Source organism: Dendrobates tinctorius, unplaced genomic scaffold (assembly GCF_039654945.1).
Source record: "Dendrobates tinctorius isolate UK_male_01 unplaced genomic scaffold, ASM3965494v1 ptg000165l, whole genome shotgun sequence".
NCBI lineage: Eukaryota > Metazoa > Chordata > Amphibia > Anura > Dendrobatidae > Dendrobates > Dendrobates tinctorius.
In genome coordinates, this window is record NW_027361832.1 from 7,068,034 (window position 1) to 7,083,761 (window position 15,728).

Genomic DNA, 15,728 nt, shown 5'->3' on the forward strand with positions numbered 1-15,728 from the left:
GAAGTCACTCGGTTAGCACCGAGCACACTATCTCTGCATGTGCTGCGGCTGTCGAACAGCCACGAGACATGCAGCCGCTGGGACTAGAACATGGTATTAGAGCACGCTGAAGTCACTCGGTTAGCACCGAGCACGCTATCTCTGCATGTGCTGCGGCTGTCGAACAGCCATGAGACATGCAGCCGCTAGGACTCGAACACAGTATTAGAGCAGCCCAAAGTCACTCGGTTAGCACCGAGCACGCTATCTCTGCATGTGCTGCAGCTGTCGAACAGCCACGAGACATGCAGCCGCTGGGACTAGAACACAGTATTAGAGCAGCCCAAAGTCACTCGGTTAGCACCGAGTACGCTATCTCTGCATGTGCTGCAGCTGTCGAACAGCCATGAGACATGCAGCCGCTGGGACTAGAACATGGTATTAGAGCACGCTGAAGTCGCTTGGTTAGCACCGAGCACGCTAGCTCATCACTAATCTCAACACAACTAATAAAACAAGAATTCTCCAAATTCAGAACCAATGCCAGTATTCTGAGTACTGCAGTCTTCGATTTATTACAGCCGTCCATGACGAGCGTCTTTAGTCCTTAGTAGAGCCTCTTTGGCAGTTGTGACCTGCTGAAGACATGATACATAGCCAGATACCGGCGTGTGTTCCTGAGGGATCTTAGCCTTATCCTCTTGGGCAATGGTCTCCACTTCACTAAGGTTCTTGGGTTATAGTTTTATTTCATTGCTGCACAGAAATCCCAAAATGTATTTGGCTTATTTCTATGGTTTTGAGCATAGTAGAGGCAACCTTTCTTGTGTGTTTGGGGCAGTAGAGGTGACTTCTTCAGACTTTCATAGTTTACTATATGCATTAGACCAGTTTTACATGTCCTGATATTTCCGGTACTGGCCGTCCGTGTGCCGCATCAGGACCACACGGACGGCCGCCTGGGAAGAAGCGCTACTGTAAGCCGCTGTCCCCGGCGGCTGGTGATGAAGCCGGCTGTCATCCATTCTCCACTGCTCTGCCGCGATCAGCGCGAGCAGAGGAGAATGAATGAATGAAAAATTGACCTGCTGTGACCTCAGGACCGTTGGAGAATGCAAGTGATGAGGTCACTGTGTCAGAGCTGGAACTGCCTTGACCTCATCACTTGCATTCTCCAACAGTTCGGAGGTCACAGCAGGTCAATTTTTCATTCATTCATTCTCCTCTGCTTGCCGGAAGAGCAGGGGAGAATGGATGACAGCTGCATTCAGCACGTGCCGCTGGGAAACAACGGCTTACAGTAGTGCTACTTCCCCGGCAGCCATCCGTGTACACAGAGGACAGTGTGCATTGTTCTCCGTGTGCACGCGTTCAGCACATTTTGTGGCCTGTGTGTCCGGTTGAAAAAGGACATCTCTTCGTGTTTTGCACACAGACACACGGTCTGTGAAAACACGTTAACATCTGCATCGACCCATTCATTTGTATGGGTCTACGTGTGTCAGTGTCTCCGGGACGTGAAAAAACTGTCACTACACGTACCGGAGCCACTAACGTGTGAAACCGGCCTTAGGCTCATCCATGTGGTGTAGTCCAAGTAAGGCCGGTTTCACATTAGCGCTTTTTAAGCGCACGCACGGCCGGGGGTAGCTCCGCCCCCGAGCCGGCTCTCTGCCCGGCGTGCCCGCCCCTTGCTTGTAGCGCCGCCTACTAGCGGACAGCGGCGCCTGCGATCGGCGCACCCTATCTTTAGCATAGGGTGCGCAGATCGTGCGCAGGCCGTGCGCTAGTTGCGCTTTGACCTGCGCTGCGCACTTTTGACGGTGCGCCGTGCGCGCCAAAATCAAACTTTTCGGATTTTGGCGCGCACGGCGCACCGTCAAAAGTGCGCAGCGCAGGTCAAAGCTCAACTAGCGCACGGCCTGCGCACGATCTGCGCACCCTATGCTAAAGATAGGGTGCGCCGATCGCAGGCGCCGCTGTCCGCTAGTAGGCGGCGCTACAAGCAAGGGGCGGGCACGCCGGGCAGAGAGCCGGCTCGGGGGCGGAGCTACCCCCGGCCGTGCGTGCGCTTAAAAACCGCTAATGTGAAACCGGCCTAAGGACAGCGATACACAGACTGACCACAGGACGCTTATGGGGCTATTGAGTTGGAAAACACGAGATCGGTCTATGAATCACGCACTGTGCCACATGGATGTGTGAATGCAGCCTTGGGGTATGTGCACACGGCGTACTTCAGGAATAAAAACAGTGTTTTTCATGAATTGCCTTTTTTGACAACCTTACCACCGGCATTTCTTTTTTTTTAATATTTTAATATGTACTAATAGGAAGTGGAAGTCACAAGAAGAACGGAGCAATCACTTTTTTTAATCAGTTGGAGCGATCACTTTTTTTTTTAATCAGTTTTGCAACTTTGGAGGCCTGACGCGATTAAAAGAAATTAAAAAAAGCCTGAACGTGTGCATAGCAAGTTGTTTTGACATTATTACACATATGTGAATTCTTTTTGTTTCTTTTCAGTACTTTTTCAGGTGGACCCACCAGAAAAAGACGTGGTGTGCACATGCCCTTAGACAGGAAGCTCCGTTCCTGCTGCCATCAAGTCTTGCTGCAGGTCTTCTGCAGTTACTCAAGCGGTTTTTGACCACTGAGCTCCTCAGTAATCTTGTGGCAGCCGGTGTCGGCTTCCTCTTTCTGCCAAATCCAATTTTGAACATTTAATGCCTTTACTAGATTTTTATATTTTTTTTGTTCCTAGAAGGTACTGATCTCTTCTCTTAGCTTTTCAGACCACTCTTTTGAAGTAGCCACATTTCTAACCTGCAATCTAACGTCACATTCAACAACGCCCTAGCTGGTCCAGGTATTTGATCTGTTTTACCCCAAGCAAACCTAATGCCACAAATAACGCCCTTGTATATTACATCAGGTCTGCTTGAGACAAATGTTCCCTCTTATGGGGATTCTATTAAGGGCTTATATAATTTTGAGACTGCAGGAGTCAGTAAAAAACATTTTGTGTAGAACTTGGAGACACCGCTTATTCTGTTCGTTGTGTTGAGCCATTTACAATGTTCTTCATTGATTGCTTTACTGCAACAGAAGAATGTTTGTACCTTTTGCTAATAAACCAAATAACTTTTGCTGTGACGATCAAGTTTTTGTCACAAGTCTGGAATTCCCTGCAGCCGCGCCTGTCCATGTCACCACCATTACCCGGACTGCAGACGATTTGTACACCAGACTAAGGACGTGAGATGCTTGTGTGGCAGAAATTCAGGGGCAGCCGAGTGGTAATGTTTTGTTAGTTAATACCCGCCATTTACCTCTAATCCCTTGTAGGCCTGAGCCCGCCTGTACAGGGCTTTGATGTTGGCGGCATCCCTCTGCAGGGCACAGTCACAGTCCTGCCTGGCCTCGTCATACTGGCACAGCTTCAAGTAGCACAGCGCTCTGAAAAGCAAAACGTGGTGTCGGCTAAACGCACGTCTAAGATTCTCACATTACATCCACCCTACATACAACATGTGTGACTCAGCCTTCAAAAATTCATTTTTACTATTATGTTATTATATTATTTGTTTTTTTAGATTAAAAAAATGAAGTAAAATAAGTCTCCATTTCTGAGCAGATTGTTTTCTCTGTACTATTTTATGCAATCACAGCTCCATATGGGTAATATAAAATTGTACATCTCCTGCCGCAGTGCTACATTTCTGCATTTTAAGTACCTGCAGCCACCACTAAGGGGCGCTTACTGAAGATGGACTTTTTATATCTCCCATTGAACACAATATTAACCCTATCTTTAGTAATCCCCTATATCCCACTTAGTAATGGCCACCAATAGAGGGGATTTCTACGGATGCATTTATACTGGTCGTTAAATAACCTCTGATTGGTTACATACAAGCTTTAATAGAAGAGTTAGACCGACCGCAGTTCCCTGTGCACAGAACAGCAGCGTATCACAATGCTAACACGGGGCAATGAGCTGCCGAGAAGCAAGCTTAAAAATAATTTCACCCGATGAACAAGCTTTTTGCTCGTTCAATGGATGATTGGCAGCTAGTTGAGGCTGGCTGATAATTGGGAAAGGAGCGTCCATAGCTACACTCCTTCCTGATTACCGAGCATACATGCACCTTAAGGCTTGAGATGCATTCCAGCAAAACCCGTCATTGACATCACAGCGGCCAAAGCTCAAAGCTGTGGTGTCTAGGTGATGCAGCCGGTCACAGCCTTTCTTGCCGGATGCCACCATGATTGATGTCCCATGGAAGTGAATATTGGTCAGGCATTGAGAAAGTGAGACACAGGAAATACCACAATACAGTTACTGACGATATTGGGAAGTCTGGAGCTCTGTGCTGTGGTGAAGGTCAGGGATTTAGCTTTAGAAAACACCTTTAACTTTACGGCTGATGGACATTCCCTTGTGACGGCTGCCGTCTCACCATTTTATTACAGGCAGTCCGACTAGTATTGGTCTGATTATCTAACAACGCGACATAACACCATGAATTATAGGTCATTATCAGGGACATGACGGAATATCTGTGATGGATCGCACAGGGGAGGGGTGTGTCGACTTCGCCCACCTCCGGGGAGGGGAGAGAAGGACCCAGAAGGAATCGGCTCTCTGGTGCCACCACTTGCCCCAGGTCAGTCAGGGAACTGCACCGAGGGAAAATAGTCACCGGAAAGGCTTTCCTTATAAGTACGAGTTATTGAGGCGCTCCCAGTGAGGGGGGGATATACATCACCAGTCCAGGCTGGGGATATATATATATATAAACCTCCCGGCCGTCACTGTCAGGGCTCCTCACTAACACCGTACGGTATGCTGCCACCAGTTCCAACAACAACAGGCTTATATCGGGTCAGAAACCAACACTGAGGTAACGTATAATATAACCAACTGAGCGTGGTGATTCATGAATCGAGATAAGAGAGCTGCCCAAGATTAAATTTTATATTTAATTGCCGAAAAGGTGCACTAGAAAAATACAGATATATATACACAGCACAATATACAGGTATACAGTCAAGAGTGTAGTACAAGGGTAGGGTACAGATAGATTGCAATTACTGTGTTATGCAGCATGTGACCACAGGGAGGCGCTGATGGATCACAGGTCCATTCTGTGTTACGTGATTCTCTGGCCCAAAATGAGGAGCTGCCTATTCTCCCCTAGGCTGCTCCCTCCCATATGCTGCGCCCACCACTGGGCTGGGCTGCCTCCTTCCTCCCATATCTGAGAGTATGATTTTCCAGGTAGAACTGTGGACATCCCAAAACTTTTCACCTGAAGGTCCAAATAAGACGGCAGCGGCGCCACTGGATTCTGCTGGATTTTATCTGTGCAGGGAGACCAAATATGGCTACTGAATTTAATTCCTGGTAGCTATGCTTTATAACTCCATAACGTAAGGTTCTGGAGGTGGCTGCATGGTATGGGAGTGTGGGGAAAGGAATGCCGATTCCAATTATGTACTTGGCTAGGCTCAGAGATATTGCATTAAAAACACACATGTGACATGCACAAATGTGAACACGTCGATCAGACAATGCTCACACCACCCACTAACTGAGATACAACAAGAAAACACAGAATGACAGATTTGCAAAAATACTCTGCAATAAAAAATGGCAGTAATCAGCAAGTGCTGGATAACAAATACAGGGTATTTAGTCGATACTTTTTTTGCGCAAAAAAATGTACACCAAGCTGCTCCACCACGTCAAGGTAACCCCTATTGAAGCAGTCCCTATCTAATGTATTAAAAACCTGAACATGTGAACAGTGTCTAATATGAACAGGATTCAGACAGGCCGCTCCCTAGTATGGACTTGTGGTCTGAGACCTGTTCATATTAGACACTGTTCACATGTTCAGGTTTTTAATACATTAGATAGGGACTGCTTCAATAGGGGTTACCTTGACGTGGTGTAGCAGCTTGGTGTACATTTTTTTGCGCAAAAAAAGTATCGACTAAATACCCTGTATTTGTTATCCAGCACTTGCTGATTACTGCCATTTTTTATTGCAGAGTATGTTTGCAAATCTGTCATTCTGTGTTTTCTTGTTGTATCTCAGAGATATTGCAGTCTGTTATTATAGGTCATTTTCCGGATTCAATATCTCAGAGGCTTGCTGGGATCTGTGGTGCCACGAAGTCTACATGTGGCTTGAGTCAGACAAAGGAATCCAGTTTGGCTGGTCCTGCACACGCATTCACACCCCTATCATAATTGCGAAACTTGGTGCTGGGAGGTATAGGGTCTAGGCGTTTTGCCCCCCTGGGGGGGGAATTCAAGGGTGGGGGCTGAGTTTGGAGCAAGAATTTGGGGCCAAACTGCATCTGATAGAGAATTCCATCAGATAGGAAAATTATATCAAGTATATTTTCCCATATCTCACAGATGGATGCCGTCTCACCATTTTATTACAGGCAGTCCGACTAGTATTGGTTTGATTATCTAACAACGCGACACGACACCATGAATTATAGGTCATTATCAGGGACGTGACGGATCCCCTTTAAGCATTTTAGCTGTGAGCTTGTGTTCCGCTGATCAGGGTTATAAGGCAGCCATATATCAGATTGGGGTGCACTCAGCTCTGCTGCATCCTTTATTCAATCTTGCACATACTCTTGTGATACCAGCATGGCAGTGGAGTTGCTTACCAAATAATAATATAAAGAACACAATCTGCCTTATACAGCGTGCCTGGTCTGACGGTGACGCAGTACCACTGCGGCAGGGAATGTTACAAGGTCTTCCTTTTTCAGTTGGAGGTTTGTGACCACAAAGGAAATATAACATTCCAGAGGTGTCACAGCACGCCATAAAGTGTGGTGTCTGCTGGCGGGATGTCACGAGCCGTCCTCACCTGTTGGTGTACATGGTGCACTCCTCCGGCTTTATCTGTAGACACTCTGTATATTTCTTCACGGCTTCTCTATACTGACTCTTCTTCACACAGGCATTGCCCTCCTGTTTCAGGGATGTGAACCTATCTTCTATGGATTCCCCTAGCATCACAAAGATAATAAGGTTACTAGCTGACATATATCAGCTCAGCCAGCGAGAGCGGATCTCCATTGCTGCGATTTCCCTATGACATGCACAGCTGCACGCAGCCGGTCAGGAGGCGACAGATTGCTCCGCCGAGCGCTGCTGCTCCGCTAAGCACGGCTGCCCCTTTATTTCATCAATAGCTCGGGGGGCTCCGATCCAGAAGTCCCACCGTCATGATGACATGTCAGTATTAAAAAAAGATATATACAATGACACCATCAGGACTACGCATGTATTTTGGGATAAAAAAAAACATTTTACAATTGGGTTTCATTAAAGAGTTTCGCTTCTAAAGCTTTTGGTTTCCCTGCTCATTGCAGGCTCCAGAATTAGTCAACTGAGAATCCATCAGTGAGCTTTTTTATTGAAGAGTTTGCACCACTTTTATCTGTCTTTCCCTGAGCTCCTCTGTGCAAACATGTGATCATAAATCAACGACGAGAAGAGCTCAGTAAAAGACAGGTAAGAGTTACACTGATGTATTCTTATTTAACTCGATTTTGCAGCTATAGAGAGTGGAATCCAGATGCTATAAAAGGAAAGCAGTGTAAAATTATTAATGACAGATTACGGTTAGCTCAATATGCATACATTTAGGTAAAAAAATAATTGCCAAGGTGTCCATAACTATTACATTACAAACAATCACAATACACACCTCAGATCGTGCAGATCATATTTGGGGAGGCGTTTCATATCAATCAATAAGGCTACGTGCACACAATGCGGATTTGTTAGGTTTCCACAGTGTCTTTTTCTGCGCGGAAATGCACCAAAACCGCAAAGGATTATTCTATGATATACTGATGCTGATATTGTAATAGTTATTCTTTTCTTTTTGTTGAATTTTTGTGATTGAAAATTAAGCTTTCAATAAAAATTGGGGAAAAAAAAAAACCGCCAAGGATTACTAAAGCAAGGTTAATCATTGAGAATCCTGAATTGCTGTGCACATGATGTGGAAAACTCCGTCCTTATTCGCAGCATTTTATGTTCGGCAGCATGTCAATTCTTTTTGTGGATCTGCAGCATTTTTCACCCATTGACTTTCATTCAGTCAGTCAAATCTGCAGCAAAAACGCAGATGTAAAAAGGTCTGACGATCTGCTGCGGATTTGGTGCAAAAAATGCGGCAGATTTGTTAAAATGAAATAATGTCAGAAGGATGAAGAGTGTGCGGGCGGAGAATCTAGATTAGAGCCGATCTTGGTTGAAGCACATCAACAATGGAGGCTGGCCTTCCAAATGACTTTTTTTTTTTTAATTTAAAATAATATATCTTTATTTAGCAAACAAATCCGCATCAAAAACGTATGAAAAGCTGCACAAAAAAGTGAGGAATTTCCACTGCGTTTTCTGCCAAGAGATGCAGAAACCGCACAAATTTCTGCACGTAAATCCGCAACGTGCGCACATAGCCTAATGAACACCTGACTATTCAAAATGAGGGTCTGCATAAACCACACAGAACATTAGAAGACAATGCGGAGCGCTGCGACCCGGACATGCAGCTAAGTCTCTGAACTGAGTGATGACGAATATTCTTATAATGTCCTGGAGGGATTACAGCGTCACTCCAGAAATGGCACACAATGATTTTCTAACAAGCTGAATAAACAGCCGCCATTTACAATGTGATCAGTGGAGGGACAGAAAAGCACAACGAGCAGCGACACGGCGGATACCGGAGGTGAAATAACAAAATGATAACTTTTACTTAAAGGAAATCTGTCACCAGGTGTTTGCTCCCTAATCTGAGAACATAACATTGTATTTTTCTTCCTTTTAAAAGTTCAAAACCTTATTAGATTATATTAAAATATCAAAACAAACAGCACAAATACATACATGATAAAAGACTACTGATCATTTATATCCAAGGAATATCTATCTATAAATACATATATAGGCTGACCCGATTCACACCCTATTTCTGGCCATTCCCTAACAGTGGAGGTTTGCACCCTAGTTGTTGATGCAAGAGACGCCCCCCGCTTGGCCATTGTCTCCCCCTGAACTCACATCGTATGTATCTTATGAAAGGGGAAATATATACAAGCGTCTCACTAAATTAGAATAACATCAAAAAGTTACTTAATTTCAGTTCTTCAATACAAAAAGTGAATCGCATATATTATATAGCGTCATTACACACAGAGTGATCTATTTCATGTGTTTATTTCTGTTAATGTTGATGATTATGGCTTAGGCTAGTTTCACATTAGCACTTTTGAGCGCAGCGACGGCCTGCGCACGGCTGCCGCTAAGCCCCGCCTCCACCAGTAGCTCCGCCTACCGGCGCATGACGCTGCATGCGTCCTGCGTTCCCTATCTTTATCACTGGGGGCGCAGGCCGTGCGCAGTATGCGTTTGGCGGCACATGCGTCCTTTTGACGATGCGCCACCAAATGCATACTGCGCACGGCCTGCGCCCCCAGTGATAAAGATAGGGGACGCAGGACGCATGCAGCGTCATGCGCCGGTAGGCGGAGGTGCGGCAGGGGGCGGGGCTTAGCGGCGGCCGTGCGCAGGCCGTCGCTGCGCTCAAAAGCGCTAATGTGAAACTAGCCTTACAGCCAATGAAAACCCAAAAGTCATTATCTCAGGACATTAGAATACTTTATAACACCAGCTTGAAAAATGTTTTTAAAATCCGAAATGTTGGCCTACTGAAATGTCTGTTCGGTAAATGATCTCAATACTTGGCCGGGGATAATTTGTATCAATTACTGCATCAATGCGGCGTGGCATGGAGGCGATCAGTCTGTGGCACTGCTGAGGTGTTATGGAAGCCCAGGTTGCTTTGATAGCAGCCTTCAGCTCGTCTGCATTGTTGGGTCTGGTGTCTCTCATCTTCCTCTTGACAATACCCCGTAGATTCTCTATGGGGTTAAGGTCAGGCGAGTTTGCTGGCCAATCAAGCACAGTGATACTGTTGTTTGTAAACCAGGTATTGGTACTTTTGGCAGTGTGGACAGGGGCCAAGTCCTGCTGGAGAATGAAATTTCCATCTCCATAAAGCTTGTCGGCAGAGGGAAGCATGAAGTGCTGTATTATTGCCTGGTAGACGGCTGCACTGACTTTGGTCTTGATAAAACGCAGTGAACCTACACCAGCAGATAACATGGCTTCCCAAACCATCACCGATTGTGGAGACTTCACACTAGACCTCCAGCAGCTTGGATTGTGGCCTCTCCACTCTTCCTCCAGACTCTGGGACCTTGATTTCCAAAATAAAAGCAAAATTTACTTTAATCTGAAAACAACACCTTGGACCACTGAGCAACAGTCCAGTACTTTTTCTCCTTGGCCCAAGTAAGACGCTTCTGCCGCTGTCTATTAGTCATGAGTGGCTTGACACAAACAATGCAACACTTGTATCCCATGTCCTGGATACGGCTGTGTGTGGTGGCTCTTGAAGCAATGACTCCAGCAGCAGTCCACTCCTTGTGAATCTCCCCCAAATTTTTGAATGGCCTTTTCTTAATCCTTTCAAGGCTGTGGTTATCCCGGTTGCTTGTGCACCTTTTTCTACCACACTTTTTCCTTCCACTCAACTTCCCATTAATATGCTTGGATACAGCACTCTGTGAACAGCCAGCTTTTTTAGCAGTGACCTTTTGTGGCTTACCCTCCTTGTGGAGTGTGTCAGTGACTGCCTTCTGGACATCTGTCAGGTCAACAGTCTTCCCCATGATTGTGGAGCCTACAGACTAAGGGACCTTTTTAAATGCTTAGGAAGCCTTTGCAGGTGTTTTTTGTTAATTATTCTAATTTACTGAGATAATGATTTTTGGGTTTTCATTGGCTGTAAGCCATAATCACCAACATTAACAGAAATAAACACTTGAAATAGATCACTCTGTGTGTAATGACTCTATATATGTTTCACTTTTTGTATTGAAAAACTGAAATAAATTAACTTTTTGATGATATTCTAATTTAGTGAGAAGCACCTGTAGATCAGATAGATATATTACGCCAAGTTCCAAGATATAGTTATTACCAACCAAAATGTAATATAAATATGAAAAAATTAAAAGATAAATTTAACCAAGCGCCCATGTGTCTGTTCATTGTCATCAGTCCACAAATGACACCAACGTGTGGAAAATACAGGTTCATCCGGAGGCCATTAGATAATAAGGTCCAGAATCCATGATAGCAGTGTGTTAAATGAGCCCAAAACATCAGGTTAAAAAGGAGTCAGACAGATGCCATCACGTCCCCCATACAAGCATAGAGGAACAATTCCACTGGGCTGTATTGTCTCAAAATGAAGTGTTGCGCCCGCTCTTCTCTCATTGCCACCATTATGGATAAGAATTGGTAGTCCCATGCATATGCATGTCTACGAAAATGATGACGCAATCACGCACATGGGTAAAGAATCACTGCCATCTTGGATAAAAATTGGAATCTCCGATCATAAGCGCACTCATAAAAATTATGATGCGATCTCTCACAAAGCGTCAGGTATCGACACTATTGTGGGTAGAACTTCAGTAAAGTCAAGCATGTGCGTCGCCACAAAAAAAGATAATGTGATGCCATGGATGCGCATGTGTTCCAAAAATCGCAGGAGTTGACCTATCGCGCCTGGACAGGAGACGATCTTTCGCACCTGGGCAGGAGTCGCCCTATCGAGCCTGGGCAGGAGTCGCCCTATCGAGCCTGGGCAGGAGTCACCCTATCGCACCTGGCCAGGAGTCACCCTATCGCGCCTGGGCAGGAGACGACCTATCGCGCCTGGGCAGGAGACGACCTATCGCGCCTGGGCAGGAGACGACCTATCGCGCCTGGGCAGGAGTCTCCCTAAAGCGCCTGTGCAGTTGTCGCCTTATCGCGCCTGTGCAGGTGTCGCCCTATCGCGCCTGTGCAGGAGACACTATCGCGCCTGTGCAGGAGTGGCCCTATCGCGCCTGGGCAGGAGTGGCCCTATCGCGCCTGGGCAGGAGTCGCTCTAAAGCGCCTGTGCAGTTGTCGCCCTATCGCGCCTGTGCAGGAGACACCCTATAGCACCTGTGCAGGTGTCGCCCTATCACGCCTGTGCAGGAGACACTCTATCGCGCCTGTGCAGGAGTCGCCCTATCACTCCTGTGCAGGAGTCGCCCTATCGCGCCTGTGCAGGAGTGGCCCTATCGCGCCTGTGCAGGTCTCACCTTATCGCGCCTATCGCTTCTGTGCAGGAGACGCCCTATCGCACCTGTGCAGGAGTTGCCCTATAGCGCCTGTGCAGGAGTCGCCCTATCGTGCCTGTGCAGGAGTCGTCCTATCGTACCTGTGCAGGAGTTGCCCTATCGCATTGGTGCAGGAGACGCCCTATCGCGTCGGTGCAGGAGACGCCCTATCGCGCCTGTGCAGGAGACGCCCTATCGCGTCAGTGCAGGAGTCGCCCTATCGCGCCTGTGCAGGTGTCACCCTATCGCGCCTGTGCATGTGTCGCCCTATCGCGTCAGTGCAGGAGTGGCCCTATCGCGTCAGTGCAGGAGTGGCCCTATCGTGTCTGTGCAGGAGTCGCCCTATCGCGCCTGTGCAGGAGTGGCCCTATCGCGCCTGTGCAGGAGTGGCCCTATCGCATCGGTGCAGGAGTGGCCCTATCGTGTCTGTGCAGGTGTCGCCCTATCGCGTCAGTGCAGGAGTGGCCCTATCGCATCGGTGCAGGAGTGGCCCTATCGCGTCGGTGCAGGGGTCGCCCTATCGTGTCGGTGCAGGAGTCGCCCTATCGCGTCTGTGCAGGAGTCGCCCTATTGCGCCTGTGCAGGAGTCACCCTATCGCGCCTGTGCAGGAGTCGCCCTATCGCGCCTGTGCAGGAGACGCCCTATCGCACCTGTGCAGGAGATGCCCTATCGTGTGAGTTTTCTAAATGAAGACTTGACATTATGACTGTACGTGAAAAACTGCCATCGTTAAGGTAAAGTTAAATACATATTTACAGATGTAAATAGGACGATACACATCCGTGTTTCATAGATAAGACATGGCGGGCAGTCTATAACATCATTACTACTATTGAGGGCTCATAATAACTCCATTGTTTTTGTATCGTATAATCACATACATTAATGTATGTGATATAAACGCTATATATTGCCGAAGATAAGAAAAATTAGACTACTAAACGAGTCAATAGAGTCTAGTGGGAGGCAAAAGAAAGAATATTAGGAAAAATCTAAAATATATCGTACAGAAAACAGGCACTGGATAGCTAGATGTTCCGAAATATTATTGTATATTTGTTAGCCCTAATCTGAGAGCAGCATGATGTAGAGACAGAGACCCTGATTCCAGCGATGTATCACTTACTGGGTTACTTGCTGTAGTTGTAAAAATTACAGTTTTCTCTGCAAGAGATTATCACTAGAGGACTAGTAAACCTGGTGCCCTGGAGTCCTCCATAGTCATTTATAACCCTGACCCTATCACTGTTTGGCAGTTTTCTGCCTATGCAGGGTATCACAGAAAGTTTCCAATCAGTGGTGTGGGTGGCGTTATACGGATCTCAGTATTCAGAGAACTGTTAGATCTGCAGCAGATAAAACACTGATTTTATCACAACTGCTGCAAGCAGCCCAGTAAGTGGCACATTGCTGGAATCAGGGTCTCTGCCCATATATAAAGCTGCTCTCATTGGGTTGTAACATATTATATTTAAGATTAAATAAAACAAGCTGATATCGGCCTTTAGAAATCACAGTCTGGGGTTGTAACAGCATGGCGGCATACCTCTATCACTTTCTGGGCGTGCATTAGTTGTGGCGGCCATGTTCTTTTCCTGATGCTGTAACTGGGTGGACACGGGCACTGATGGAATTGGGGGAAGTTTCTCTCTCCAGTTCGGCCCGTCCAGATCAATTAATGTTTTTGTAATTCTGATGGTAAACAAAGAAGTCAATCAGCATAAGGTGACAGATGCCCCGGCCCTGAGATGACATTAGAGGGGTAACTGGGGGCGCAGCTTCTTATACAGCAATTAGCATAATTATTAGGGATGACTTTATTATGCCGTACTCTCGTCAAACACAAGCTTTCATTTAAAGGGGCTTCCAATCTCATGTAAGTAAATTATTGCATTTGTGCCTTGTCTATTTTTTAGGTGTTTTTTCAACCTGTTTTTCAGTTCCGTTTTATTCTTCTTTTAATTTACGCCCTACTTAAAGTCTACTTTATATTTGTATGCCTCATTTGCATTCCTATTTTTAGGCTATGTGCACACGTTACAGAATTCCCGCGGAAGTTACCGCGGGAATTCCGGAATTCCATTCTGCGGGAAAACCGCATTTTAAATTCCTGCGATTTTCCCGCGGAAAAACTAGCGATTTGCAAGCGTAATTAGCTTGCAGAATGCTAGCGTTTTCCAAGCGATCTGGAGCATTGCTTGGAGAACAGATTGACAGGGTGGTCACACTCGTCAAACATAGTGTTAGTGTTGCTCCTGGCAAGTCCCGTTCCCAGTGATGCATTGCGGCAATGACTTTTGATGACATCGCGGTCTCGCGAGACCGCTACAGTATCGTGAGTCCGCGACGTCAGCAAAGGTCATTATCACAATGCATCACTGGGAACGGGACCTGCCGGCAGCAACGCTGAAGCCTGGTGACGCTGCGAGGGACATCGGAAAGTGAGAATATGACGATTTTTATATATTAATTCTATTAATTTTATTAATTCAGGGATATGGTACCCAGAGCCCCAAAGACAGTCTCCTCTCCTCCAGACCGTGGGCACCATCCACAAATATTCTGCTTTCTTTTCGCATGGTGGGCACAGTCACATGTGGAAAGTAAGCAGAACAATGCAAACCTATGGGTGCAGAATCGCCGCGATTCCGCAAAATTAATGAGCATGCTGTGTATTTTTCCGCGATGCGATTCCGCCGTGGGAAAATCCACACCATTAGCACAGGATAGAGGAATCCCATAGGATTGCATGGGATGCTGTTTATATGCGTTTTCGCGGCAAAATCGCGCGTTTAAAATTGCCGCGAAAAACTAAAAAAAAACGCTACTTGTGAACACAGCCTTAACGTTCATCATTGGGGGTAGAGTTTGGGGTTTCTATATGTTTACGGTTGATTCATCAATTGCGTTGTTTTAAAAGTCTCAAAAATGTCTGCAGAAATGTCCTCCAGTACCCCATGAAGTGATTTTATGTACGCGAGATATTTGGCACAGATATTGCAATATTTTAGCAGAATAAGAAGCAAAGCAGGGTGAAAAGAAAAATAAAGACCATTTTAAGCAAAATTCATTAACTTTGCAGGTCATTTTGAAAAATTTGGCTGCAACACAACCCAAAAGCATGACTGAACCACTCTCATGCTTAATGGTTGGTAAGATGTTCTTTTCCTGAAATTCTGTTCCCTTTTCTCTCCACACATATCTTTGATCATTGTGGCCAAAGTGTTCTATTTTAACCTCATCGGTCCACAGGACTTGTTTCCAAAATGCATCTGGCTGGTTTTGATGCTATTTTGCATTCTTCTGACGATAAATTCTATGGTGAGGACAAAGGAGAGGTGTTCTTCTGATGACTCTTCCATGAAGGCCACGTTTGTGCAGGTGTCTCTGAACAGTAGAACAATGTACCACAACGCCAGAGTCTGCTAAATGTTTCTGTAGGTCTTTTGCAGTCAAGCATGGGGTTCTGATTTGC

At 46.1% G+C, this 15,728-nt stretch overlaps 1 protein-coding gene across 1 annotated transcript in view; it reads right to left on the reverse strand.

The window, feature by feature from the left end:
- SPAG1 (sperm associated antigen 1) overlaps window positions 1-15,728 on the reverse strand; it is a 130,410-nt gene that overhangs the window by 12,487 nt on the left and 102,195 nt on the right. Inside the window, exons 14-16 of the mRNA XM_073550449.1 lie at window positions 13,800-13,945; window positions 6,885-7,026; window positions 3,312-3,438 (exon numbers count right to left, since the gene is read on the reverse strand). Coding sequence (XP_073406550.1) covers window positions 3,312-3,438; window positions 6,885-7,026; window positions 13,800-13,945 — 415 coding nt within the window. The remainder of the gene's footprint in view (window positions 1-3,311; window positions 3,439-6,884; window positions 7,027-13,799; window positions 13,946-15,728) is intronic.